The following is a 26,954-nucleotide window of genomic DNA, read 5'->3' as shown; positions in this document are numbered from 1 at the left end:
CTGGGAGGATTCATGCATTTCTTTCTCCCATTTCAGGGCAGCAAAGGAGACCCTGGGATGACAGGACCAACGGGAGCAGCTGGGCTTCCTGTGAGTCTCTTGGGATCAGAGGTTCCTCTCCTCCCACCCCTGCCCCCATTAGAAACACCCAGGGGCGGTTGGGAGCAGTGGCTCATGCCTGTAATCCCAGCTCTTTGGGGGCTGAGGCAGGCGGATCACAAGGTCAGGAGATAGAGATTATCCTGGCCAACATGGTGAAACCCCGTCTCTACTAAAAATACAAAAATTAGCCAGGTGTGGTGGTGCACGCCTGTAATCCCAGCTACTCGGAAGGCTGAGGCAGGAGAATCGCTTGAACCCAGGAGCTGGAGGTTGCAGTAAGCCAAGATCGCACCATTGCACTCCAGCCTGGGTGAACGACCAAGACTCCACCTCAAAAAAGCAAACACACAGACCAAAAAAAACAAACACCCAGGGCCTGGAGCAGCACAAATCCAGGGCCGAGGGAGAACTCTCATTTCCATGACAGAGGAAGCTGCCAAGAGGCAACTGGTGAAGGGCTAGCATGCCCTGCTGGGCACTGTGCTGTGAGAGGACCAGGGCTCTGCCACGTGGACCCTGTAATGGGATGTGAGCCTCTCCCACTGTGTTAAGTGCAGCCTGGCCTCAGTAATGAGTGTGTCACGGCCCCTGCCCTCAGGAGGGGCAGAATCAAATCCAGACCCCTGTGATAGGAGAGGCTTCATGAGCGGAGCAGCTTCCCAGGGGAGCTGGGCCTTGCAGGGGACACCTGGCTTTCCATCGCAGCACGCTTTCCTACCACTGTGTTACAGAAGTTGGGTGTCTGCCTGCAAGAGCCCATACCTTAGTTTCCCATCCACTGGAGGCTGTGTGTGTTGGCCAGGTACGCACTTCTGGGCCAGGCTTGCCTCATGCTAAATTCCCCTAGCTATAGAATGAAGAGCATTTTGCACCTTGAAAAGAGGGTCTAGCAAGAGCCTGGCAGGAATGCCTTGGGAACTCCCCTCTGCCAAGAGCGTTCCTGGCCCCCCGCAAGTGCATCCTCAGAACTGACCCCTCACCCGAGGTAGTGACCTCGGGAGAACCCAGTCACAGTCCAGGACCTGGGCTGGAGAGGCGAGAAAACCAGAACTGTGTTCTCTCTTTTTTTTTGAGATGGAGTCTCACTCTGTCACCAGGCTGGAGTGCAGTGGCATGATCTCGGTTCACTGCAAACTCTGCCTCCCAGGTTCAAGCGATTCTCCTGCCTCAGCCTCCAGAGTAGCTCAGACTACAGGTGCCCACCACCACGCCCAGCTAATTTTTTTTGTATTTTTCGTAGAGACAGGCTTTCACCTTGTTGGTCAGAATGGTTTCAATCTCTTGACCTCGTGATCCTCCTGCCTCAGCCTCCCAAAGTGCTGGGATTATAGGCGTGAGCCACCGCGCCCGGCCTGAAGTGTGTTCTTGGCTTTGCCCAGAACTCATCATTTGCCTCTAGGTCAAGTTTTCTGAGCGATTTGCTTCTGTCCCCTTTCTGTATAATGGGAATAATTAAACCTGTCTCCGGTGAGTGAGGCATCGGGAGTTTGATGAACCTGGAAGAAAGCACTGTACAGCCGGCCTGTGTGTCCTCATTAACATGCCTTTGTTCCTCCGATCTCTTGCAGGGTTTACATGGACCACCCGGGGACAAGGGAAACCGGGTGAGTCTGAGCCCCCGCACTCGCACTCTGGTTACTAATGTCTTCATGCTGGGGTGGAATGATCAATCGGTGATTCCTGACCAACATAGCAAACAGTTTTTCCTGATAAGTCATGCTAAATTGAAAGGCTTTACAAGCAGGGCCTTAACCCGTGGCATGTATGGAGCCCAGGGCCTGATCCTCACATGGAAGCACGTATTTTTCCACACAGCAAGGAGAGACTGAATCCCACGGCAGCCACAGCTTAGCATTGCTATCCAGTAACAAGAGCCATGTGTCCAGCTCTTTCTAGGTTGCCCTGATCGTGGGCCCCTATATGATCACTTTATATCCATTGCTACCTTGTCCTCGCCTTCTGAAACTTGGTTTTGCCAGGCATTCCGGGCCACTGGTGAGAGAAAATAAATTCCAGCTCCAAGAACAAGCAGACAGCTGTTGGAAGCAGCCAACCGTTTTTAAAAATATTACAGCCACTATTTCTCTTGGAAAGAGTCGGCAGGGCTCTGAAAGGACATGTGCCTTCTCAGACTCTTGCTGTCCCTTTGGTTTCTGCCATCGTCGCCAGGACACACTTACCAAATGCCCGTGGCACCCACAGCCACGTAAAGGGCTATGTCACCTGCCACGACCTTCAGCATTTGGGCCCAGCAGGGAGAATTTCACTACATTTGACTAAGAGATGGCCTTTGGGTTCCCCTCTGGAGGGTCTCATCTGCTGCCGCATCGTGGGGCTTCCTGGAGTTGGGGGCACACCCCCTACAAGCCAAGTATGTCTTCTAGCGGGTCCTAAAATCCCAGGCGCTTAGAGGAGAAGGAACAGATGGAGAAACAAGGCCCAGTGTTCTGGGTTCCCATGGAGAGTTAGAGGCAGAGCACACGGTCTCCAGAACCCAGGTCTTTTGGCTGATCTTTGCACACTGACACCATGTTCATGCACAGAAAGTGCGCAAATGCCTATGCTCATCTGACGAGTGAATTCCATTCTCTTCAATTCAAGATCTATTTACTGAGCACTCCCATTTTCCTAAGTGCTCTCCACTGGCAGCTGGTCAAAAGCAACTCAGTTTGTCCCTCATCTTCTATAAACAAGAGGGAGCAGCAACGCCACCCCTGCCCATGGCAAGACCAGGTCTGGAAACCGCCAGAATAAACAGACCTGCTTCCAGATGCTCTAAGGCACGCTGTGAAGGACTTTCCTTAGTGTGACATCAAAGGATTTAGGCTTCTAAAATCTTTGATCATTCCACCTCTTCATTGGCGTCCTAACTTCCTTTCAAATGTCTTTCTGACGTGTTCTAGTTTTCTTTATTAAATTCAATTAGTATTTTCTAAACCTCCTTCTTCAGACTTTTTCAGTTGGCTGGAGACACTGAGCCGTCTGAAGGCTGCAAAATTGGCCCTTCGAGGGACGGTGACCATGTTGCTCTACAGGTGGAGGCAGGACAAGTACCCTTGTCACACACAGAGGGAGGGAGGGGGCTGGCGGCTCTGATGCTGCAGCAGCTGAGGTTATCGAGTCATCCGTGGAGGCCCCAGGAATCAGTGGGAAAGTATGTCTATTCCCCCTCCCCTTCCTGATGTGTGACACACTTTCCTCCATCCCCTTTACAAATTAGGAATGTGTCCCTTAGTAAAAGTCAAGTTCAGAAAACAGTGAGGTGGCACGCACCTTTCTTTCGAGCACACCATGAAGAGCCAATTGACTTATTCCCAAAGAGCAGGTTTCCAACTCCAGGGCAGCTTGTTCTCTTCATTCCAGGGATTTGGCTCTCAGGATGCCCGAATGTCCTGAAAGAGTCCCCTCTCAGTCTTGCCTCCCCATTCTGACCTTTTTTTCTTTTTCTTTGAGATGGAGTCTTGCTCTTTCACCAGGCTGGAGTGCAGTGGCGCGATCTTGGCTCACTGCAACCTCCGCCCCCCAGGTTCGAGCGATTCCCCTGCCTTAGCCTCCTGAGTAGCTGGGACTACAGGTGTGCACCACCACACCTGGCTAATTTTTTTTTTTTTTTTTTGGATTTTAGTAGAGACGGGGTTTCACCATGTTGGCCAGGCTGGTTTCGAACTCCTGACCTCAAGTGATCTGCCTGCCTCGGCCTCCCAAAGTGCTGGAATTACAGACATGAACCACCACGCGTGGCCCTGAGATTTGTTTTATCTTACAGTGAACCAAGATACAACCTTAAAAGTATGCTTCTCCATGTCCCACCAAAGGATGGCCTCAGAACCTCTTTCCTGTTCATGGAAGGAAAGTCCTTGTCATGATGGGCAAAGGCCCAGAACCCCAGACCAGGAGCTTTCTAAGGACACACAAGCCAGTGGAAAGAATATCCTGACCTTGTCACTAAGGGTGCTTCCCCTTTCCCCTAAGTAGCTCTGTGAATTTGGCCCAGGAGCCACCTTTAGGCTAAGAAATCAGTCAAAGGATAAAGGGTGGCATGAATCTGGCAATAAAATCATTCAGGAAAACTGGGTGTTACTGTGGAGCTGCCTGCAAACCAGCCAGCTGAAAAGGTCTGTGTGCATGCAGTGCGGCTGCTTCTGCAATCTGAGATGCCCAACTTTGGGGGGTGGGGGGGTGCATGCATGTTTGTGTGTGTGTGCGCGTGTGTGTGTGTGCATGTGTGTGTGTGCATGTGTGTGTGTATGTCTCACTTCCTAAGTCCGTCTTGTCTCCTCACCTCTTCCTCTTCCACTATCTCTTTTGGCCTCTTCCTTTACTCCTTCACCCCCCAGATATGTTCATTCCATTATAATAATCCCACGTCCTTCATCCTTTCCCCTCCCCCTCACCAGCTTTCAGTTTATCTCCTCCAAAGTCCACTGTTAGACATTTACTTATGTTTTTAAGAAGCCTTTGCCCCTTGACTTTATTTGCCCCTTTATTCCTTACCAGCTAGGGTTCCCTCTTTGCAATGGGTCTCTTTTGTGTCACTGTCTGGGGGTGGCAGGCAGGGAGAATGCAGGTGACGTTACTACTCTAATAGCCTCAAAGGACACCGGATTTGGGGCAATTGTGCAGATTCTTAGAACACAATGTCCCATAGTGTCCGTTACCTGTTGTGAAAGTCTGGAACGCGCCAACCCTCTGTTACACCCGGGGTATCCTGGACCTGGGATCCCCCACTCTGGCAGATTTGCCGACTTTCTTCATTAGGAAATTGCTCATGACCCAGAGAATGAGGGGCCACCCTCCTGAGAGAGTTTGCCAGGGGGCTTCCACACCCAGATAGCTAGTGGTTTTGCTGATCTACCATTTGGGGATGATTTGTGCCATGATGTTCTTGCTGGCAGACAAAACTTCAGGCCGATGGGAATATACCCAGTATGTGCATACATATTTAAACACATGGCATTTTCTAAGTAACGATTTGCATTTTCAGAACATTCATTTAGAATAATGCACTGGCAATTGCAGACAACCTCTGAAATAGAGAAATTTGAATAATTTCTGAAGATCTGGAGAAACATCAAAAATATTATTTTGTTTGCTTGTTTGCTTGAGACAGAGTCTCGCTCTGTCACCCAGGCTGGAGTGCAGTGGCACAATCTCGACTCACTGCAACCTCTGCCTCCTGGGTTCAAGCAATTCTCCTGCCTCAGCCTCCCAAGTAGCTGGGATTACAGGCTTGTGCCACCACATCTAGCTAATTTTTGTATTTTCAGTAGAGACAGGGTTTCGCCACGTTGGCCAGGCTAGTCTCGAACTCCTGACCTCTGGTGATCTGCCTGCCTTGGCCTCTCAAAGTGCTGGGATTACAGACATGAGCCACCTCGCCCAGCCAAAAATATTCTTATCCTCTGCCTTCCTCTAATGAACATCTACCCTGCAGCCTTCCACTGCAGGAACACTGCACATGACAACTTCTGACCCCAACCTTTGGCTCCTATACTGGCTAAAAAGAAATCATAACCATTATTATCATTATGAAGCAGCTGTCATTTACTTTGCACATACTATATGCCATTATAAAGCATTTAATGTGCACAAAGACCTCACAACATTTTTTTTCAGACAGAGTCTTGCTCTGTTGCCCAGGCTGGAGTGTAGTGGTGCAATCATGGTTTACTGCTGCCTCGAACTCCTGTCCTTGGCTCAAGTGATCTTCCTGCCTCATACTCCTGAGTAACTAGGCCTACAGGGACATGCCACAACAACCGACTAATTTTTTTATTCTTTGCAAAAATGAGGTCTTGCTTTGTTGTCCAGGCTGGCCTCAAACTCCTGGCCTCAAGTGATCCTCCTGCCTTGGCCTCCCAAAGTGCTGGGATTACAGACATGAGCCACAATGCCCAGCCTCACAACAAATTTTTGAGGCAGGTATTACTGTATCCATTTTACAGGTAAAGAAACTAAGGCTCAAAGAAGTAGATTCACAAAGTCACACAGCTAACTGTCAGAACCAACTCTGACTTCAAGCCTTTGTTCTAATATGCTGCCCAGCCTTCAATGTCACCCTGGAGCGACACTGTTGAAGTCCCCAAGCATTAGATAATCCCCCTTCCATAGAGGAGGGGAGGTCCCAGGAAGACTCCCTAGGGGCATACTGGGCCCCCTTTTTAGGAAACACATATAAAAATGCAAATGCAAATTCATTACAGAGGTGATGCTTCCCTTTTAAAAAGAATTCCCCACAGCCCTTCTTTAAATAGACTCTGACACATACAATACAGGATTCAATTTAGAAAAATGATGTTTACTGTAGCTTTTCAGAAACAAATGAATTCCTTAAACCAACATATTCATATACAAATAACCGTCTGACTTCAGACCAGGATGAAGCAGAGACACACATAGAACGGGAGAACCCAGCTGAGACCCAGGGGCCATCCGTGAGCTCTGGACACACACATACATATGTGCACATGGACACACATGCGTACAGGCACACACATGTGTTCATGTGCCCAAGCACATACCCAGACACACTCAAACGTGCACACACACACATATACACAAGCACATACCCGTATACTCACATATGTATACACACACGTGCACAAGCACATACCCACACACACTCAAACGTGCACACAAACATATACACAAGCACATAACTGTATACTCATACACACACACACGTGCACAAGCACATACCCAGACACACTCAAACGTGTGCACACCCACATATACACAAGCACATACCCGTATACTCATACATACATATACACACACGTGCACAAGCACATACCCAGACACACTCAAACGTGCACGTGCACACACATATACACAAGCACATACCTGTATACTCATACATACATATACACACACGTGCACAAGCACATACCCACACATACTCAAACGTGCGTACACACACACATACACAAGCACATACCTGTCTACTCATACATACATACATATACACACACTTGCACAAGCACATACCCACACACACTCAAACGTGCACACACATATACACAAGCACATACATATATACTCATACATACATATACACACGTGCACAAGCACATACCCACACACTCAAACGTGCACGCACACACACATATACACAAGCACATACCCATATACTCATACATACATATACACACACGTGCACAAGCACATACCCACACACACTCAAACGTGCACACACACACATACACACAAGCACATACCCACATACTCGTACATACATATACACACACATGCCCAAGTACATATGTGCATACACTCATACACGCTATGTTGACACATATCCCATGGCTCCAAGCAAAATCACCTTGCCTCCCAATAGAATGTCAAAGGGATAAACAATAATTGGGGGAAAAAAAAGTTGTCACCCCAAAGCCTTTCAAAAATAGACCCTCAGAGAGAAGGAAGTTGGTCCCTAGCCACTGTGTTCAGCACAGACCCACCCTGGGCTTAGTATTAGCAAAACTGGCCACACAAATCTTCCATCTGTGGTTCCCTCCACCTGCAGCTCTGAGCCCTCTGCCTGTCCTCCCTTCCCCTCCCACCCACCTTAGCCAAATTCTCAGGTTCCTGCGGGGTGGGGAGGAGGTGGGTATTCACTCCAAATCCTGTGGGGGAGAATATCCTAATTTAAAGCCTCTTTTTCCCTTTTTAACTTTATTTATCTTTTTCTGTCTCTAACCTTAACACATGAATGATCCTAAAGTTTTGATGTGTTTTTTTTTCCCGGACTAAACCATTATTTACAGGGGGAGAGGGGGAAGAAAGGCTCTAGAGGGCCTAAAGGGGATAAGGGAGACCAAGGAGCGCCTGGATTAGATGCCCCCTGCCCATTGGTATGTTTTTGTTTATCACTTGCATTGTTCTGGTTTTTGTCCTTGAGGTTTGCAAGTTGGAAACAAAGAAGGCAAATAAACTAAGATGAGAACCAAATGTCTACACTGATGCTACCAAAATCTGTTCATTTGACCGGTGAAATTCTGCCCACTGTTGGAGTTGCTTTGTAACCACAGCTGCAAGTAATTCTGGCTAAATCCCTCGCCTTTGAATCCTTTTCCTTTGAAGATGCAGAGCAATTGATGTGTGGCAGTGAAGAAACCACTAGGAAAGGGATTTTCAGGGAAGGCCTCAGCTCTTAGCTCCAGGATGGCTTTGGAAGCCAGTGTAGCATTTGTGAGCCACAGATTTGCCTTCTTCGTTTCATGGCCATCTCTGTGGGCCAGTAGTTCAAGCTGTCTGAATCCTCACTTGGTCAGGATGCAGGACACCAGAGTTAGCGTCTCCTCAGGGCCACTGATGTCAAAACTGGGCAGAACAAAGCCAGATGAGGGGCTTCTAATGCACAAGCTACCAACACTCACCAGCCATCCAGCTAAAACCTGTAAAGCTGCAGACCAGAGTCGGTAGTCAGACACCCCATGGGAAGCCTTCTCAAAACAGCCAACAATTAATGATGAGACACATCTGCTGGGTTTCTCAAGTGCTTTTCAATCCATTTGAAGGTTCTAAAAAATTATGATGCACTGAAGTTGAAGTTTGTCTGTGTTTACACTAAGTGAGTCTATAAAGAGAGTGGGATCAATGGAGAGGGGGCAGGTTGTACGTGTGCAAAGCTGAACTCTCCAGAGCACAAAGAGAGCACAAAAGCTGGATTTGGGAGGTGGGGGATCTCCTGGGATTTAGCTGCTGTTTGTAGATGCCTCAAGGGTCCTGCATCCTGGCCAGGGTAGGACTGGGCCTCTCCACTCCATGGTTGGAGCGGGCCAGCCTAGACCTGAATAATCATCGTGGTTGGTTTTGTGAACAGGGCCACCGAGGTTTTAAAGGAGAGAAAGGGGAGCCGGGGTTACCAGGGCTGGACGGACTGGATGCCCCATGCCCATTGGTATGGCATTGCCCTTGCTTGCCTGCATGGCCGATTTGGGCTTCCCCATGTGTGTGATTCATACTGCGTGCCTCCCCAGCCACCCTCCACACTCCTCCTCCATCCCCCCCAGTATCCACTTCTCACTTCTTCACTCTGTAAATGCCCAGGGTCACCCCGCCTTGGCTAGTACTCCGGGGTCTCCCAGCCATGCCACCCTTTTGCATGCAAAGTTTACCAGGATATTTCCTGGCTTCCTGCTGCAGCTACTTCTAAAGCACATCCACCTGATGCGAGCCAGACCTCCCACCCTGAAGTTGGCTTTGCTGCCTCTGATACTCATCTCCAAGCTGATTCCAGACAAAGCTGCCACCAGAGACCAGCTAGGAAACTGGATCCTCTGGGACTGGTTCTCAGAACCATGACTTACTTCTTTTCCTTCAGGCAGTGCAGTTAGTTCAGAACGCACGGGCTGAACACTTAGCAAAACATGTGAATGAGATGCCTGAGTCAGCCCTGTGTCCCCTGCCCCCTCCATCGCATGATTTGGGGGACAGAATGGCATGATTACAGCGTAGACTGAGAAGCGCTAGAAGTGAGGTGGAGGAGGGGCCACCTGCCTGTTCTTCCAGGTTGGGTCGTGTGTCACTGCCCAGGTGACATCATCAGAACTAAGGGATGGTCCAGCATTAGGTTTTTGGATCCTAAAGGGTTTGTCCTTTTTGCTTAAATCTCCAAAGACATTACTAGACCCTTCCTTGTCCCTTTCTTTCATGGTCGGATGGCTTCTTACTGAAGAGTCTGGGAGAGATGGAAAGGTCGAGAGTGCAGTTAAGGAGGAGGCAGGGAGACAGCTAAGGGCCCGTCTTCCAAGCACGTCCCAGGCGAAGTGGTAACAGTTTGTTCCTGCCTGCCCGGTCCCTCTCTAGGCATGGACAGTATAGGCCTCCATCCTCTTACTGCAAAAGAAGCTGAAGGGAACACTTCACTCCAAGGCTCAAGGGGTTACTGCTCTCCCCAAATTTCCCCAATTGGTTTGGAGTTCAAGAGCTATTTTATCATACCAGTAATAAGAGAATTTGGGGCCTCACATCCCCGCCCTGGGGTCACGCAGGAATTCTCTTTGAACAAAAGAGGAAAAGATATAAGAAATTATGCTGTGTGACCCTGACAGGGGGCCCTAGAGCCCCTTGAAGGGCAGTAGGGACTTTTTAGGAGGAGCATAGGCAACAGAAGAAGAGTGCAGAGCAAGCAGACGGTAGCATGCTTCCTGTCCCTGCTGGTCCTGCCAAACCCCGCGCTTGCAGCCTGCACAGCCACCTTTCTTAATCGGGACCTTCCACCATCCACACAACAATGGGAATGCCGCTCTGGCCCACAGAGGCTCCTTTGAGCACCGGCCAGGTCTTCCCTCGAGCACCGGCCAGGTCTTCCCTCGGCCACAATCCACCCCCCCCTGCAATCTGGGCACCTTTAGTTCTGCCAGCAGCTGCCTTGGCCTCTCTGTTTCTCATCATACATTACTTTTCATTCTCTGCCTGCCCTGCCCTCCATACCCCGCTGCCACCATCCACACACCAATGGGAATGCCGCTCTGGCCCGCAGAGGCTCCTCTCCCTCCCAGCATCCACGTGATGTGTGTCATACCGCACCGTGGCAGGCTGGGGAAGGGCACAGGGTCACCCTGAAACTGTGGAATGCACCACCTCCCCTTGCAATCCCCTCCCCAACCCAGAGGGGAAAATGAAGGTCACCCTGATTATACATCCCATATCAATGTGTCATTTTTCTATTAAGTTTACTGGGGAAGTGTCTTCTCCTTGTTGTTTCTCACTCTGCCTCCTCCTCTGTGTTATTATGGACTTGGGGGGCAGGGGTAGCTACTACTCATGACTTTTACTACAAGATAACCAGACTTCCTAGGCCCTCCATATTGGGACCAATCCCTGCCCAATGCCAGGTGATGAGAGGTTTCAGCCCCTGGCATGGGTGGATGTCATTAGACCGGGACAGCAGAGGACTCTCATTCCACAAGCAGCCTCAGGACTGAGCACTTGCTCTGGTCTCCTGAAGCCCCGTGTCCATCTCCTTGTCTGCCCTGCCTGTCTAGCAGACTTGGGCTGAAAACTAGATCTTTGCCCTTGGCCCAGCCTCGCCTTCCCCACCTGGTCTCTAGATTTCTAGATTCCCCACAGGGTATGCCAGCAAGGAGAGGAGATGAGGGCCCAAGAAAACTCAGGAAGGTTTGTATCACCAAGGGCAGAACACGAACATCTTGAGGCTAAAGGGGCTGCATGGTTGCTACCAACAAAGGAGACTGACAGTGTGCAGTTGATTCCCATGTTGCTACTGCACTTCACCCCCAAATTCCCAGCAAGGTCTAAGGCTTCCCCAGGAACACTTGTGTTCTTGCCAAAGGCATCTCAGAGCCGTGCTGCAATACTCATGAGGTTGCCTGTCCCTTCATGCCCCTCACCCCACCCCAGGATTGATCATCAAAGAAGGACTGTCCACATGTCCTCCTCCCTCTGCTTAGGAAGAGAGACAAATAAGAGAATGAGAAGGCTGGGAAGGCCCTTAGAGGTCACTTCAAGCAACTGCCCTTGCCAAGGTTTTATGGAGGAGGAAACTGAGGCTCCCTTGTGCTGAGTGGCTTGCCTGTGAGCAGCCAGCACTCCACAGGGCCACAGCAGAGACTGTTCCTTCATGACACACAAGGACATCTCTGCTTGCTCGTCCCACAGGAGAGGACAGCCCCTATTGGCCTTGCACTGTAGCTGCATGTGACCTTAGCCAATAGGAAAATAGACGGATTTGTTTCCACCTCCTTCTGGGGTTCTGACCTGGAGTAGAGCAAAGAAATAGACAAGAGTGGGTGGACCACATCCTGATCAGCTGCTAAAATGTGTGTGGCCCTCGTTACCCCGGTCCTGCCCGCTTGGTGGACCACTGCAGGGAGTCTGAGCCCTCTGCCTTCCTTTCTCCTTGCAGGGCGAAGATGGCTTGCCAGTCCAAGGCTGCTGGAACAAGGTAAGGCTTCCCATCGGTTTGCATTGGGGCTCCATTCTCAATAGTGCCATAAAGCTTCCACAATTTCCATTCTGCCTTGCTACAGATGAGGCAGCAAGACACAGGTCAAAAAGTCACTGTCTCAAAGGCAGGGTGCCCATTAAACATCCCATACACTGCATGCTGTTAAAGAACATTTAAAAATGCTTCTTAGAACATCAGCAAACCCTACACGGGATGTCCATGCAGCCACACAGGTGACTTCTTTATGCTTTGTGTGTTCAATGTACATAGTGTCTTTCCCCCAAGGAAATTCCCCAAGGAGTTCCAGACCATCACTCATAGAGTTCCTCTGAGGTCGTTTATGCCACATGATGACATGTCTTAGATATAGGACATCTCAGTTGCTTACACTCTGAATTCACATGCCACTGTGAGCTTCCCATTGGCTACGGTCACATGCAGCTACAGTGTAAGTTCATAGGGGCTGTGCTACTCACCACTTTACCACTCCCCTTGCATTTAATCTGGCAGAGTTTCATGCCACAACACTGTGACCTGCAGCCCAATCTCTCCTGGGCTCCCCGAGTTCCTACCGACAATGAGTTTTCATTGATTCACACTGGCCTTAGCATTTGCCATCATTAGAGCAGTCTGACATCACAGGACTGTGCCCTTGCCTGTGATCACCCCATTCAACTATGGCTCCCCAGAGCACAGGGCTGCCCAGGCTGACAGGGGCCATCTGCTTGCTAACTAATCCAGAAGCCCCACCTTGGTCCCCAGCAACGGTGGCAGTCGCTATGCTGCCCCATACCGTCTCCCTCCACCCTGCCTCTCACTCCAAGTCTTCTCACCAACCCCCACCACCATTGTCTCAAGGTTCATCCTCATAAAGGGTTGGAGACTCCAACCTGTTCAAGAATCTGTGCTCAACGAATCCAGTGCTATCCCAGTGACAGCAGAGTCACACTTACAATGAGATGAACAAACTCCCCTGTACTAAGATGCCAGAATCTCATTAGTGCACTGGGTTGGGTAAAAGCGGTGAAATCACCAAGACCCCAGGCCAACGCTGACCACCTACTTGCCCGGATACCTGAAGCGCCCCCTAACCCAAGAAGGAAGAGCTCAACACGCAAGACAGATGCCTCCCCAGAATCCATCCCTGGAGCCTGGCCTCGTCCTCCTGCCAAGCTCCACCTAGACCTAGTTAAAGCACCACAAAAGCAGGTCAGAGGTGTCATGAGACCTCTGGACCCTTGCCCCCTAAAAAAAATTTCCTTTTTAAGGTTGCTGCCAATGGTTAGGAGATAAAAATGGTTGAGATTAGCAGGGGAAGAACAGCCACTACCAAGAGCTGCAATGTCTTGGAGAAGCAACCAGAGAGCTTCAAGACTACTCATTTACACTTTAAGTCCAATCTGGGACAAGGCAGGGGTTACAACAATCAGGCCTCCAAAGGCAGCAGAGAAAGAGAGTGCCCTCTAGTGACCACAAAGGGGATTCACAGAGAGGTGAACTTTGGTTTCCTCCCTTCAGGGAGCTAAGGTAGCCACCAGTTTCTTCCACCTAGGGGCTCAGGGTTCCCACAGTTCCCCTGTCCAGAAGTCCCACCCAACCTAGGACAAGATTTCCCTCCCTTCCCACAAAGGAAATAAACCTCTGCAGACCCACTGAAACTAACAGAACATTGTTTTGTTTTTGTTTTGCAGTGATGCCTCTAACCTTGGATTGGCCTGTGTGTGTGTTTGTACATAGAATATTTATTTTTATACAGTTTTCACTTTTTGAAAATGCCAGAAGGATGATGCATCTTACAGATTATTAAAAAAGAAAGAAAAACCTGCATATTTTGTACAGAAAATATCAACCTCTTCCCTTTTCCCTTTTGTTTACAAGATGTTTTGTATAAACCTGTGTCTCTAATACACTTTTTGTTTGTGAGTATGGTCGTAATGTCTGCATGATATTTGTGCACACTTATTAAGTATTGAAGCTTAATAAATTATTGTGTCCTGGTGCCAAAGGGGGCCAGCCAGAACTGAGGTGCTGGCTAGCTCATGTGTGAATTCACATAAATGTAGAGGTCCATGATATTTGCTAAGCTAGGTGTGTCGAAGAGTATTTTAAACCCTTATGCATTTTCATTATTAAAAAAAAAATGAAACATGGCAATTCATGATCCTGATTAATCATTATATTAAATACATTCTCTCCTGTGAAAGCAGAAATTCCCAGAAGTAGGGGTTCTCAGAAGTATGGAGTAAGGTTTTGAAATGGGAAGTTCAACAAAGGGAGGGAGGGGGACTTTATTGAGCAATGTATGTTGTTACAGATCCCACGTTTATCACAGTGCTTGCTGTGTGAGCATTTAGGTTCAGTTGTGCTAAGGGCCCCCAGAGTTTCAAAGGAGCCATTTGCTCTTGCTGTTGGGTTATGGTAGGTTTTTGCTTGTTTGTTTTGCTTTGTTTTGCTTTGTTTTGTTTTGAGTGACAGTCCCTAGTACCAGCTATTGCTAATCATGGCTGTTGACTTGATATGAGTTTGTGGGTTCACTCACAACTAGCATTTGAAGGAGCTTTGCCTCATATGATGTTCCACTCCAGCAAACGGCATTCAGAAAACATGCCTAGATCGGGGCTTGGGCTGGGCCAATCTGAAGTTGTTTTTATTTTTTTAAGAAATAATGTTGTATTGCTTTCCATATTTAGTGCATTGCTTAGAAAAGGTCTCAGGAAACTAGTTTTAGTGACTAGTTAAGTCTTACCTACGGTGTAGCATACAGGTTTGTTGTTAACTGTTTGACAACATAAATTCATGCTTCTAAAAGCTTGAAAACAACAAATTCCTCCAGTAGTTTACATACATCCCCATCTGGTTTACATTTTGCATTTTCTTTATACATCCTTTCTTCCTAGACAACGCAAGGGGAAATTTAACCTCAGACTCTGTCCACATGCTGTCACACAAAACTCTAAATTAGTGGGCTTCACAGTCATTAGACAGCCCCTGCCATGTGTGGGGATGAGGTCACACTCACAAGCATTCATGGTAATGAAATCACATGCAGCTCAGACCCCAAACGCCTATACTGACACTCTTACTCTAAACGTCACTAGGTTAGCTTAAAACTTGGACAACTTCCTCCTCTAAGTCTTGGCCAAGTTCCTCATTTGAAAAGTGAAGCGAGTCTGGGCAACATAGTGAGACCCTCATCTCTACAAAAACATTTTTCAAAATTTAGCTGAGTGCGGTGGCACTTGCCTGTAGTCCCAGCTACTCCGGAGGCTGAGGTGGGAAGTTTGCTTGAGCCCAGGAGTCTGAGGCTGCAGTGAGCTATGATCGCACCACTGCGCTCCAGCCTGGGCAACAGAGTGAGACCCTGCCTTAAAAGAAAAAAAAAAAAGAAGAAGAAGAAGGAGGAAAGAAAAAAGAAAAGTGAAGCCATGCAGTAGTGAACAAGAGTTGATCTCTGTGGACACAAGGAGGGCTCATGTGAACCCAGGGATGCTTCTTGCCCTGGGCCAGATTCTCATGGCCCTGTAGCCCAGGGACAACTTCTCCAGCAGCCACGGAGTACTTTTAGAGGCCACAAAAATATTTTAATTCTTAACCTTTTTAAATGTAGGAAAAAAAAAGTGAATATATAACAATGAATCCAGCCAGGATTGTTTTTTGTCTTTCTACCAACATAATTGTAAAATATAATTTTTTATATTTTTTTAATGGAGGAAGACAAAACTGCCCAGGGCCCCCAAAAGTCATAATGCAGCCCAGCCCACATCCTCTGCCCCTTAGAATTCACAGTCACCCTCACTGCGGGTGTCCCCATCTCCAGGCCACACTCCTCCCCTCCCAGGCGAGGTCCCGAGCAATCAGGGTATGACCCCATTCTTCTAACCCCCTCCCTGATTCCCTTTCAGGCTCTGGCCAGGGAAATCACAGCTCACTGATGATCTCAGAATAGAGCAGAACATTCTCTGGAACCTGGAAAGGGGAGATCCGGTGTTAGCTGAATATCCTGGGTAAATGGGCAAAGAAACCTCTTTTGTTACAGTCCTGAGGTTATTCATTTACTTACGACACTTCAGCTACTGCCACAAAGGATTCAAAGTCACAAGAATCTATGTAATAAAATAGAAATGTGTGTAAAGAGAAGTTTAAAAGTCAGAGTCAAGGAAAACAAGTAGAGAGGAGACAGCGGTGGCTGGGAAGCCCAGGGGATGGAGAAGGTCCTGGCCATAACTGAGGCAGGGTCACACACATCACTTCAGGCTACCTAGTGGTCACAGGAAAAGAAAAAAAAAGGCTCGGCCTGGTTTCAGAGCCTACACTGCCCTGCCCAGTGGTTTGCAGCCTGCTGAGGTTTAGCCCTGTGTGTGTAAACACATTGTCCCCCCACACGGTTGTTGCTGACATAGTACTCAGCCAGGACCCCACCCTATCACTGGACTGCACCCCGGGTTCCTGACTTCAGGCCTCTGCCCCCAAGCCTCTCCACTTGAATCTTGGCCGTGTGTCAAATGCAGTACAGGGAGATGAGAAGTAAAAAGACACGTGGTCAAAGGGTTTGCACATAGCTGGGAGTCCATACTAACACCCAGCAGACCAGGACAACCAGGCAAGAAGGAACAATCCAGTGATGGAATGGGAGATGCAGGTAGTTGCAGGAGGGACCAGGGAAAGGCCAGCCTTATGGACAGGGGCCACAGAGGGCTCACAGAGGAGAAAGACATGCTCTCTGTTTTGGGGGATGTGCGGCACCTCCTGGTGAAAACTGCCTGCCCAGGGAGCCAGAGGTGCACCCAGCCCTGCCCACTGAGCATGTTGGTGAAAGTTCTTTGTAAATTGTAAGGCACTGGGTCTTAAGGCCGTTTGTGTCCTGTGGTTCCTCTCTCGTTCCAGTGCCTGTGGCTCTGTGCTCTGGCACAGCAGGACACATGCCCAGCATTGTCCACCTGGATACCTGCAAAGAATGAGCCAGTACCCCATGGGTGACAGTGTGACCGGGTCGTCTGGGCCCAAATGGTGCCTCTCCCCAAGGCTGAGATTTATGTAGTTGTGGTTATGTGGGCCAAGGGAAGCCACAGCTTCCTGAGGGAAGAGGAGGTTCCTTCCACACATGTCCACCCCGCCGCATCTCAGCCCCACCCAATGCTGGCCTCCCTTCCCCAGCCCTGCCTTCACCTGGCAGAATGGGATAGGATGGAGCTGGGGAGGGTTGCCATTAGCCCACAAGAGGAGGAGGGCACTGGCCAACAAGTTCAGAGACTCAGCTTCTAGTTCTTTCTCTACCATTACCTTGCTGTGTTGCCTTGGGCACCTTACTCCAGGTCTCAGTTTCCCCAAGCGTCAAGTGAAGAAGTTAGACATGGGTGACCTCCATAAAACTTTCCAGCTCCGACACCCTGAGGCCCTCTGGCCCCACAGGCAGGTCACCTCCTGGGAGGATTGTGGAGGCTGGAGTACTCCGTGCCCCCCACCACCTAGGGTTATTTGGCTGTGACAGTATTATGCATGGCATTGGTTTTGCAAAACTGTGTGTGGCATGTGTGTGCTTTGTAACCCCGAATAACAAAACTCAGAGTAGGCCTGTGCCATCCAGGAGTAGGGTGAGTGGGGTCAGCTCGCCTTGGGGCAAGAACAGCTGTAGGGCTTGTTTCTCACATTGGTCTCAACACTGAGGATGCATCAGAGAGAAAGCAATACAGCACTGGCCACCTGACACACGCGGGAATCCCCAAAGCCCCACAAACATTCAGGGACACTGCACTGGCATGGGGAGGCCCACCCACCTCCCTCCTTTCAGGCCCTCTGTGTCCCTCCCATGCACCACCCCACACACTCCCCCAGCATTTCTCTCCTCTTGCCCTGGACTTGGACACATTGTCAGCCAGCTTGAGATGTCGAGCACCCAAGACGCCACATCATTTCAAAAAAAAAGAGCAGGCTCCCTGTGAGTATTCAGAAAAGAGGACACCACACCAAGATGTGGAGCAGAGAAGGAAAGCAAGGGCAGGAGCAGCTGCTCACCTCTCAAAGGAGCAGAACTCCCAAGGGGTCGCTGAAGCAGGGTGCCCCTTACTGCGGTGAAGGAAGCAGGAGGATGGTGCAGGGAGGGGAGCCATGTCTTAGCCACTCAGGCAGAATTCGGTGCAGTTCATATGCAAAGTGACCGCTGTCTGCTAGAAAAGTTCATCTCTGAGAATAGCCAAGCACCTGTGGAAGGAGACTCAGAGAGAGGTAGAAGGCCACGGCCCCCTGCACCCCCTGCACCCCAGCGGGCCCACCAACTTTCCAAGGCCTGCCACTCGCCTTGCGCATGCACTCTGCTGTCCTTCCACACGCTTGCCCGAGCCAGACCCTTACCTGCAGATGCCATTGCTTCTTATCTGCCTCCTTTCAAGGCCCAGCTCAGACCCCATGACCCTGGAAAGACAGTTCTGGGCTCCAGAGTTGGTGGAGTCTCTCCTCCCTGCAACTGTCTGGAACTCAGTGTTCTTTTCTTCCTCTACTTTATGTGAGAGTGTGCAAAGGGGCTCTTCCATTTTTGATAGTGAACTCTTAAAGGGCAGGAACTTTCTTACACCCAGGCTCAGGAGGGACCTAGCTCAGTGTTTCCCCTACAATCCAGCCATCGATGGGGGCTCATACACATCTACCACCTGCTGAGTTATCAGCCAGCTTCGTTAAGCAGCTGCTGTGTGCAGACACTGTGCTTCCTGCCAGGCTGGGAAGGAGAGGGAAGAGGCCCCTAGGACTGTAAGACCCAGCTCCTCCAGGAGTTTCACCAGAGCACACCAAAGAGCACACTCATCCACCCTCCAGGAGCTTCACCAGAACCACCAGGGGCACACCCATCAGGGACGAGTGTGCCAAGTGAGGGGTGCAGCCAGCTAGGGCAGGATTGCTGATGACAGAAGCTCCTGCGATGGCCAGTGTGGATAGAATGAGCAGAGGACCGAGTCAGCTGGGAGGGGTGTTACAAAGCAGAGACGGAGGAGCTGGTCCTGCATGCAGGCAGTCCCCACCCTGGGCTCAAGCTCCTTTCCTCGATAGAACCTTCCAGTGAGCTCGAGCCTGGGCCATGTTCGCTTCTCAGGTAGGGGAGGACAAGTGGGATGGTGATGGAAGGAAGAGGGTAAAGAGAGCACCTCCCAACTCTGATGGGCTGGGAGTCTGGCAGCCAGTGGCTGGGGGCAGGGGATGTCCTGGTCAGGGAGGCACCCCCGGATGCGCCGATCACCAGAGAGCTTCCTTCTCAAATGCCCCTTCTCTATACCTCCTCAAGGGCCAGAGTCCTTGGTTAGTCGCCAAGAAGTGAAGCCAGCAAGCCCAGAGCCTTGGGGAAAGCGCCTTGCCTTGGAGGAGGGAGGTGGAGAAGCTGCCCCGGACGGAGGGTTGCCGGCCGAATCCTTCCAGGGGATACCTGGTTTGAGGGAATGATCAGAGTGTGTTGTGACCTCAGGAGTGCATGGATGGGCCTCTGTCCTCTCCTAGGGCTAGAGCTCAGCCAGGAAAGCCAAGGCCCCTGCATCCGCACACCTCCAGCTCTTGTGGCCTGCTGAGGTGTCTGCTGCAGCCCCAGCCAGGGCCCTCTGCTGTTGCTGCAATTTTGAGGGCTCTCGGACTCCTCTTGCTCATGAAGAATTGTGGTTCTGTGAGCAACCTCTCTGCAGAAGGGGATGTCAGCACCATCCTGCTCTGACTTGGAAAGCCTCCTCCCAAGGCAGGCTAGGCAGCTGTCACCTCTCCCACCTCTTCTCAACAGAGTTCCTTCAATTTCCTTTGGTGCTGCCACCATCAACCCTGTTACTTCCTGGGCTCTTTCCAGTGTCATAAGCGGACGAATGTACCAAGCTGGAAAAGCAAGGAGTGTTTGTCTTAGAAAGGACGGAACCGCAACATAGCGAAGGAGAGAAGCCCGGGAGCGAGACCGGCTGGCCATGCTGGGCGCCTGGGCTGGTCCTCAGAACCAGGAGCCTCACACATCTAGTCCGGTGCCCAGAGGTGCCCCAGCCAGTACTAAGCCGACACGGATGGAGGCAGCAGTCTATGTAGTTTCAGGAGGGTCTGAAGTAAGCCCTCTTCCTTTAGGAAAATTGTTGAAGGGACAGTGACTGGAAATTAACCACCTTACATCTCCCTTTGTCATGACACTCAAACCACCTTGCTGCCTGCTTCTTCGATGAACAGAATGACCATATTTTCTTGTTCTATCCAGGACATTTTGCAAGTAAGAGGGGCCCTGGTAGTCATTAGGCTGTGACAGCAGATGTCAACCTGGCAAAACAGCAGGTGGTCACAGTAACAATGACCCAATACCCACGTCATCCTCCAGCCCTTCCAGGCCAAGCTCTGGCAACAGCTCAGTCCCTCCTGGTGCCTTGTGGCTGCAGCCATTCACCAGTGACCTCAGGTGTCCACAGGGCCAGATGGACATTGTGTGGAGAACAAAGGTGAACATGCCCCTGTTCTCACCTCCATGCACCTCAGGGAGTGGGATATGATCAGAACACAAATGACAACTCTCACCGAAGGCAGGACAGACAGGCCAGGGGAAGGCAGAAATGAAGGGCAGGGGACAGTCAAAGGAAAGAAAGATCTTGAATAAACAAACATTTGGAGGGAAATTTTCCCCGAGACTATTTTAAGATGGAGAGGCTGGGTCGCCAGGGTTACCAGGCCATTCTGGTGATTTGACTTTAAATTTTGGGATTCTGACTTTAAATTCATAACAGCATCTTTCCTCGGCCCTGGCGGGTTAAAGAAAATACTTTAGAGCAAATTTAGTATTTTCTCCCATTCATAGTATCTGGCCCACAAGGCTTGTGGGTTGAAGTACACTCCTGATCTTCACTTGATAACCTCATCTCTCTCCTCCCTTGGTGCTTATTGTAAAGTAGGAACAGCAGCCTCATTACGTGGGGAGGAGCAGTATGTCCGGGGCTGCAAACAAATGCAGAGGTCCATCGCGGCCCCATTAGGGTCAAGGGCACATGTGTATGACTGGATGCGGCAAAAGTCATAACTAATACACCCACACGGTGATCCAGATGTGATGTGAGGCTCAGCGGGTACTTAAGAGATTTTTCACAGCCAGGTTAACCAGTTGCTCAACCCTCCTGCCCTTCCCAGGGCATGGCAGAAATAAAAGGCATCCCTATTTAAAACAACACACATGTGAATGGGTTTGAGGACTCCAGATGACTCACAGGATCCTGTACATTTGTATATAGTCAAATGGTCTTCATCTCCTGCCAGCAAACCACCCCGCTCTAAACCTACAACAGTCAAGGAAGACAAACCCATCGTGACCACCTGCTAAGAAGACACAGCCCGGTCCAAGGGCTCACTGCAAGATCACAAATGCAGTGAAACTGCTTTTGCTAAGAGACATTTTTCTTGCGCTCCACTCATTCCAAAGACAAAGCATTTTATTGCAAAGTCTGCCAAAATAAATGTGCCTGCAACTCCCCCAGCCAGTGGGAAAGCACTCGGGTTGGGATGGGAGTAAGGAGATCGGGTGCTTGCTCCGGCCGCAGCGCCCTAGCAGAGTGACCGTAGGCGAGTGCCTCCCACGCTCTGAGCCTCCAGTCCCTCATGTGTGACCTGGGGCAGGCACTACCTACCTCCCAGGTGATGTGAGGGCTATCTCCGTGGAAGCACTTGGAACAGGGTAAAGAGCCGTGCAAAGGCTAGACAATGTGATTGCTAGTGTTTGCTGTTCAGAAAAAAAAAAAAAATCTTGCTTTTCATAGACAAACCTCAATTAAATGAAATCACTTGAGGAATGGTTCATTAAAATTTCTGGTACAATTAGGTTCAAAGAAAGAGGCCCTCCTTGGAGGCGTGAAGAAGGCCTGACTGACAAACATTGTGGACACTGAGTAATGAAGATGTGGAAATGGTGGCCACCTTGGGGAAAGACATGAGGATGGATCTAGGAAGTTGCTTTTTCAAACTAAAGTCCATAAATGTTCATAAGGGATTTTTTTCCCTTTCTCCTAGAAAAGTCAGCAACTTAAAACAAATTATTTTTGCTTTAAAATTCCAGTTCCCCATATTGTTGGTTAAATGAGGTTTTTTCTCTTCAGAGGGCTCCAGCCTGTGATGTTTCCTCCATCCTGGTCCTGCCCCCCACCTCCCTCCTCCTTTCTCCTGCCGCCCTGTGCCCTTGGAGACATGCTGGGCAGACTCCCCATGTGATCAATCTGACGTCTTAAGTTTAAACGTCATTACCTCAGTGTATCAGTAGAAAAAGTTCTACTTCATTGTATCTTGTAGCAAAATTCAGTCCAGTTAATGGAGGATTTCGTATACTTTTAAAAGTAAGTCAGGCTGGGTGCAGTGGCTCATACCTGTAATCCCAGCACTTTGGGAGGCCAAGACGGGTGGACCACTTGAGGTCAGGAGTTTGAAACCAGCCTGGCCAACATGGTGAAACCCTGTCTCTACTAAAAGTACAAAAAATTAGCCAAGTGTGGTGGCATGCACCTGGAGTCCCAGCTACTTGGGAGGCTGAGGCAGGAGAATTGCTTGAACACAGGAGGCGGAGGTTGCAGTGAGCCAAGATTGCACCACTGCACTGTAGCCTGGGCAATAGAGTAAGACTCTGTCTCAAAAAAAAATATATATATATATATATATGAATGAAAGTAAGACAGAACCTAATTTTCAGAATTGCATAATTATGGTCACAGCTGATCCAACTGGTTCCACAGATTAGGCACTAGGGAAAAAAGATTTTCCAGAGTAATCCCTAGATGATGAAAGCACAAACTCATTACTTTTTTTCTTGTGGTAGTTATTTTTGCTAAGGACCTGCCCATACTGCAGGCAGTGGGTCTTTTGTATGGAAGAAGAAAGCATTTATCTGCATATAGTTTGCTGAAGTTTTTTTTTTTTATCATTTCTGTTTCAATGTAAAGGCAAGGTATCTTCATCTTGCTAACTGCTGTACATTTCCTATGACTTTTAAAAAGTTGTTTCCCCTGAACTCTCCTTTGGGACCGAAGTGCCCGTGGTGAGGCCATCTGGCGTGAAACCCCCAATGTGAGGCCTTCCCAGTTCCTCACCTAAGGTTTCCCAACCACATACATGCCCAACCTGACCCCTGCCACAGCCCCCTGTCCACCCTCGTGCCTCTTATCAAAAAGAAGTCATTTCCCAACACCCAGGCACTTTCCTGGGCCGACGGGTCAGTCACCGTCTCTGTGTGTGCCGTGTTCACATCCTTAGGGAGCCCCTGGCTCGCGTCTCCTTGTGGTACCAAGCAGATGGTGGGAGAGCTTCAGAGTCTTCTGCCTTCTTGCTGCACTTTGGCACGTTTACCAAATGGCCTCCAAAGCTCCAGCGCAAACTCGGACCCCTCACAGAATCTGACCCCAGCCCTTCAGCTCTCATGGTTCCTTGGCCATAGCTCTCCCTAGCATAGTCCCGTTTCCTTTCAGTGTCCCCTGATGATTCCTCACGCCTTTCTCTTGCATCTCCCCTTGTTCTCTGTTTTCTTTATTTTTCAATATTCTCTTATCAGCTCCTCACCCCTAGACCCCGTTGGCTCCCTCCCCTGTTCCTGTCTCCGTCTCTTTTTGTCTCCATTCCCATCCCCCTGCCCGTTCCCTCTGCCCCCAAGGCCTCCGGACACTTCTTTCAGCACCGCCCACTGATCGCTACCATAGCTCACCTCTGCAAAACCACAACCAGGGAGAAAACATCGACAATGTTGTCAACCTGTGTGACAGTTTTGTTTTCCTGTCAAACACTCCTGGTGTCTTCCATTTAAATAGATTCTTTGACAGATATATCTTAGTAGGTTCCCTTTCAGAGGAAAAATGCACATTTAAAAAATTTTTAGTTTTAGTTTATGTTTTAAGTCTGATAAAACACTGTTATTAGGTCCTACGGGTAAAGAAATGTTTGGGGTTTTTTTGTTTTTTGGCTTCATGGTCATAAGCAAAGTGTCTAGGGTTTCCTGTTGGTTTCAGGTTCGACATGTCACAGCAGACTCCTCGGCACAGGCCTGTGACACACTCAGCTCAGGAGAGGGCAGCAGCCAACTACAGTGCAAAGGGATGGACTCCCCTTCCCGGTCTTTAAAATCAAAGGGGAAGACCAGGTGTCCTACTTTGTGCTTCTATCATTCAGTAACTTTTCTGTTGATTTCAGTAAGTCATACACACTTTTCCTTATGCCTATTGGATTTTGTTGATTTAAAGAGATGTTCTGGCTCAGGCTTGAGTTGATACCCACCCTTTCCCCACTAAACCCAGGCAGAAAGTTACAGTGAACAAAGAAGGGCTACAGTTCCCCATGCTGAGACGACCAGCAAGTGCTTCCAGAAATGCTCTTTCCTTTCAGAGAGGGAATCCATTTGGCTTCCCTTCAGTGCATGGCTTGTTGGAATCTGGGATTAGATTCCCAATAAGCGATGAGACATCCAAAGAAACAGAGTGCCTGGTATTTATGGTAGAATATAGAAGAACTCATCTTTTCTTAAGCAATTCTTTAGTTTATGGTTTAGCCAAAAGTAAGCAAGTTGGTTCCATGGCCAACCAAGACCCTGAGAGAAGATACCCCACCAATATTTCCCATGAATGATCAGGAGTTTACAGAGTTTCCATCACCGAAGCCATTTGAGTTCAGTGTATATGCTCTGGAACGATCAGTGTAAAAATGTCAATCTCTAAGTGGTTCTGTTGCCAAAAGAGTTTATAGATTGTGTTGAAGAGAAAATTGGCACCTGTGTTTTCTGTGGTGTTACTGCAGGATTCAAGTGGAATGGAGGGATGTCTCTGGGAATATGGTTGTGCAGGGACCATGTTAAAAGAGGTGTCACATGAGCCGTCACCCAGCAGGGGTAGAGACAGAACAGAGCAATGTCCTACTATATTTATTGGCAAAAAAAAAATACGCTGTTAACTGGCACACAGACTCACAGGAACTGGCTGCTTCTATACTGAGACACAGCCTCCAGGCCGCTTCTATACCGGGACACAGCCTCCAGTCTCCCTATCAAAACATTAACTTAATATCAACCGAAGAAGTCCTTCCCCACTTGGAGAGGAGCCCTCAAGTAAGTCTGGTTTCTCCAGCTGTTTTCTGAAATAGCCCCTTGTGTGGGTGTCCTTCCAGGTCCTGAGGTACTCACATAGGCTTCTTCAAATACGCGCGGTGTTGAACGTCAGTGCCCATAGCCCTCAGCCTGTCCACACCATGCTGCTGACCATAGGAGGGAGAAGCCCTCTGTGGAACCTGGTGACCCTGGAGTGGCACTCCACTGGGTGGTGGTAATCCCAGACCGTAGTGGTCTCTGTGGGCCTCCCATGGCCCTGGCCTCACATGCAGCCTCTTGGTACTGACCAAAGGGACCCCTCCTGTGCAGAATACCTGTGCCTTCAACCACAGTTTTTCTCCAACAATCCAGAACTACTTCAGTCTGTTACGCCAGACTCCACCAACCACAAAATCATCCCGTGGCCTCTTTGGTTGATAATCCAAAAAGGGGGCTCCAAGGAATTTTAATTAGTCTATAATTTGGGGAGCTTTCTTTATAAGAAAGAGTACAGAATCTCATATCATATTTCAGCAATTTAGTAAAAATAGCATTTTGCTGGGAAAAGAATACTAAGGGAAGGTACCTGGTTCCCTTCTTCTTAATACTTCCTTTCTGCCCAACTGAACATTGCAAACTTCCACAGCAGCCCAGGATGATCTTGCCTGTTTATTAAAGCAATTGGATTTTATACATTTGATACTTTACCTCTTTTGTTTAAATTTTTTTCTTGTTATTTGGTGTACAATATTTAAATGTACAATATTTTATCTCCATAATTAGCTTAATTATAGAACAGAGTTTCTCTTCCTTCTCATAGTCTTCAGATAATTCAGAAATGTTTAAATCTTCGCACCCACTTTATATATGTTGTGCTGTTTCTAACTTCCTATATGTAAATATTTTTTGACATACTTTGGTGTTTCAAGTTCTGTCTCTACTTTTATTGTGATCATTATCACCATGATTCTGTTCTCATTCTTAATGTTGGATTTTTTTTTCTGGTACACTCTATTTTTTTAATCTCCTTGGATATTTTGAAAGTATTTTAGTTATTTGTGTATGTAGACATAGGAAAGTGCTTTGCTTAAATTAAGCTGTAAGCTCTCTGATGGACAGATATTGACCTTAAAATTTGGTCCTCTTAAATGCTACCAATACGGTTTTCTTCCAATTAACAGGTGCTATTTCAACAAAACTTGTTTCTCTGCTGAACTACTCTGTCCTTTCCACTTTTGACTTTCATTTTTAATTGCCTGTGATTCGGTTTGCCAATGCCTGAATATACCAAGCCAAAGGTAGATATTTCCCTTGACAGTGGCATCTTCTCTCCATTTTGCTAACTTCCAGGCTGAGAATGAATAGCAAGAAAAACAGCCCAAGTGGCCAGGGTTTGCTAAGAACCTACTGAGCAGACAGCTTCACAAACGGCTCCTCAAGTGTTTTGGCAGTGGGGGACAGACTATCCAGGCAGCCCATAGCCACATCTGTTTGAAACTTCTTGCTTCCCACTTCTCCACCTCCAGGTAGACTTCAACCTGGAATTCTAGAAATATTTTTTGACCCAGGGCCTGCTCACCAGTGAGGCAGCACACACAGAGACAGGCAGTGTGGTCTCAGTTCAGAAGAGACCTTTCTTCCTGACCTGAACACATCCATCCTGGGCAGTGTGACACCAGGGTGAGGTCCCTGCATGGGGAGACAGATGACCTAGTTTCTGGTTCCAGTTCTGTCACTGGTGCAATGACAGCCTTTCTGGTTCTTGGTCCTATAAATACAGGGCTAGACTTACAATGCAATGCAAATATTCTGTATGGAAAGACTTAGCCAAACAAATCAGCCTGTTCTTTGAAATGTAGCTTTGCTACTGCCCAGATGTGGAGGATTTTAGCAAATGAACACAACTGC

The 26,954-nt window shown here is 48.8% G+C and overlaps 1 protein-coding gene and 2 long non-coding RNA genes across 15 annotated transcripts in view; 1 reads left to right on the top strand and 2 right to left on the bottom strand.

Moving 5' to 3' along the window:
* LOC102139841 (collagen alpha-1(XIII) chain) overlaps positions 1 to 14,167 on the top strand; it is a 92,299-nt gene extending 78,132 nt beyond the window's left edge. For 6 of the 13 annotated variants that reach the window (XM_045361091.3, XM_065520969.2, XM_045361090.3 and 3 more), the window contains 5 exons: positions 37 to 90; positions 1,671 to 1,706; positions 7,866 to 7,952; positions 11,972 to 12,010; positions 13,705 to 14,167. In XM_045361091.3, coding sequence (XP_045217026.2) covers positions 37 to 90; positions 1,671 to 1,706; positions 7,866 to 7,952; positions 11,972 to 12,010; positions 13,705 to 13,707 — 219 coding nt within the window. In that variant the 3' untranslated portion in view covers positions 13,708 to 14,167. Of the gene's footprint in view, positions 1 to 36; positions 91 to 1,670; positions 1,707 to 3,052; positions 3,121 to 7,865; positions 7,953 to 8,923; positions 9,002 to 11,971; positions 12,011 to 13,704 lie in introns of those variants that run through there. The other 7 variants (XM_074001921.1, XM_074001920.1, XM_074001919.1 and 4 more) reach the window with 3 other exon arrangements.
* A 1,425-nt stretch (positions 14,168 to 15,592) lies between these two features.
* LOC141407692 (uncharacterized) lies at positions 15,593 to 17,019 on the bottom strand. The gene is made up of 2 exons (XR_012417845.1): positions 16,074 to 17,019; positions 15,593 to 15,979 (listed from the first exon to the last, which is right to left on the bottom strand). It is a non-coding gene; the product is annotated as an uncharacterized lncRNA (long non-coding RNA).
* A 2,699-nt stretch (positions 17,020 to 19,718) lies between these two features.
* LOC135965125 (uncharacterized) overlaps positions 19,719 to 26,954 on the bottom strand; it is a 70,665-nt gene continuing 63,429 nt past the window's right edge. Inside the window, exon 3 of the long non-coding RNA XR_010577992.2 lies at positions 19,719 to 19,852. This is a non-coding gene — a long non-coding RNA (uncharacterized lncRNA). The remainder of the gene's footprint in view (positions 19,853 to 26,954) is intronic.

The sequence above is a fragment of the Macaca fascicularis genome, chromosome 9, assembly GCF_037993035.2.
Source record: "Macaca fascicularis isolate 582-1 chromosome 9, T2T-MFA8v1.1".
Taxonomy (NCBI): Eukaryota; Metazoa; Chordata; class Mammalia; order Primates; family Cercopithecidae; genus Macaca; species Macaca fascicularis.
The sequence above is the reverse complement of the archived record's forward strand: the minus strand, read 5'-3'. Positions and strand labels throughout refer to the sequence as shown.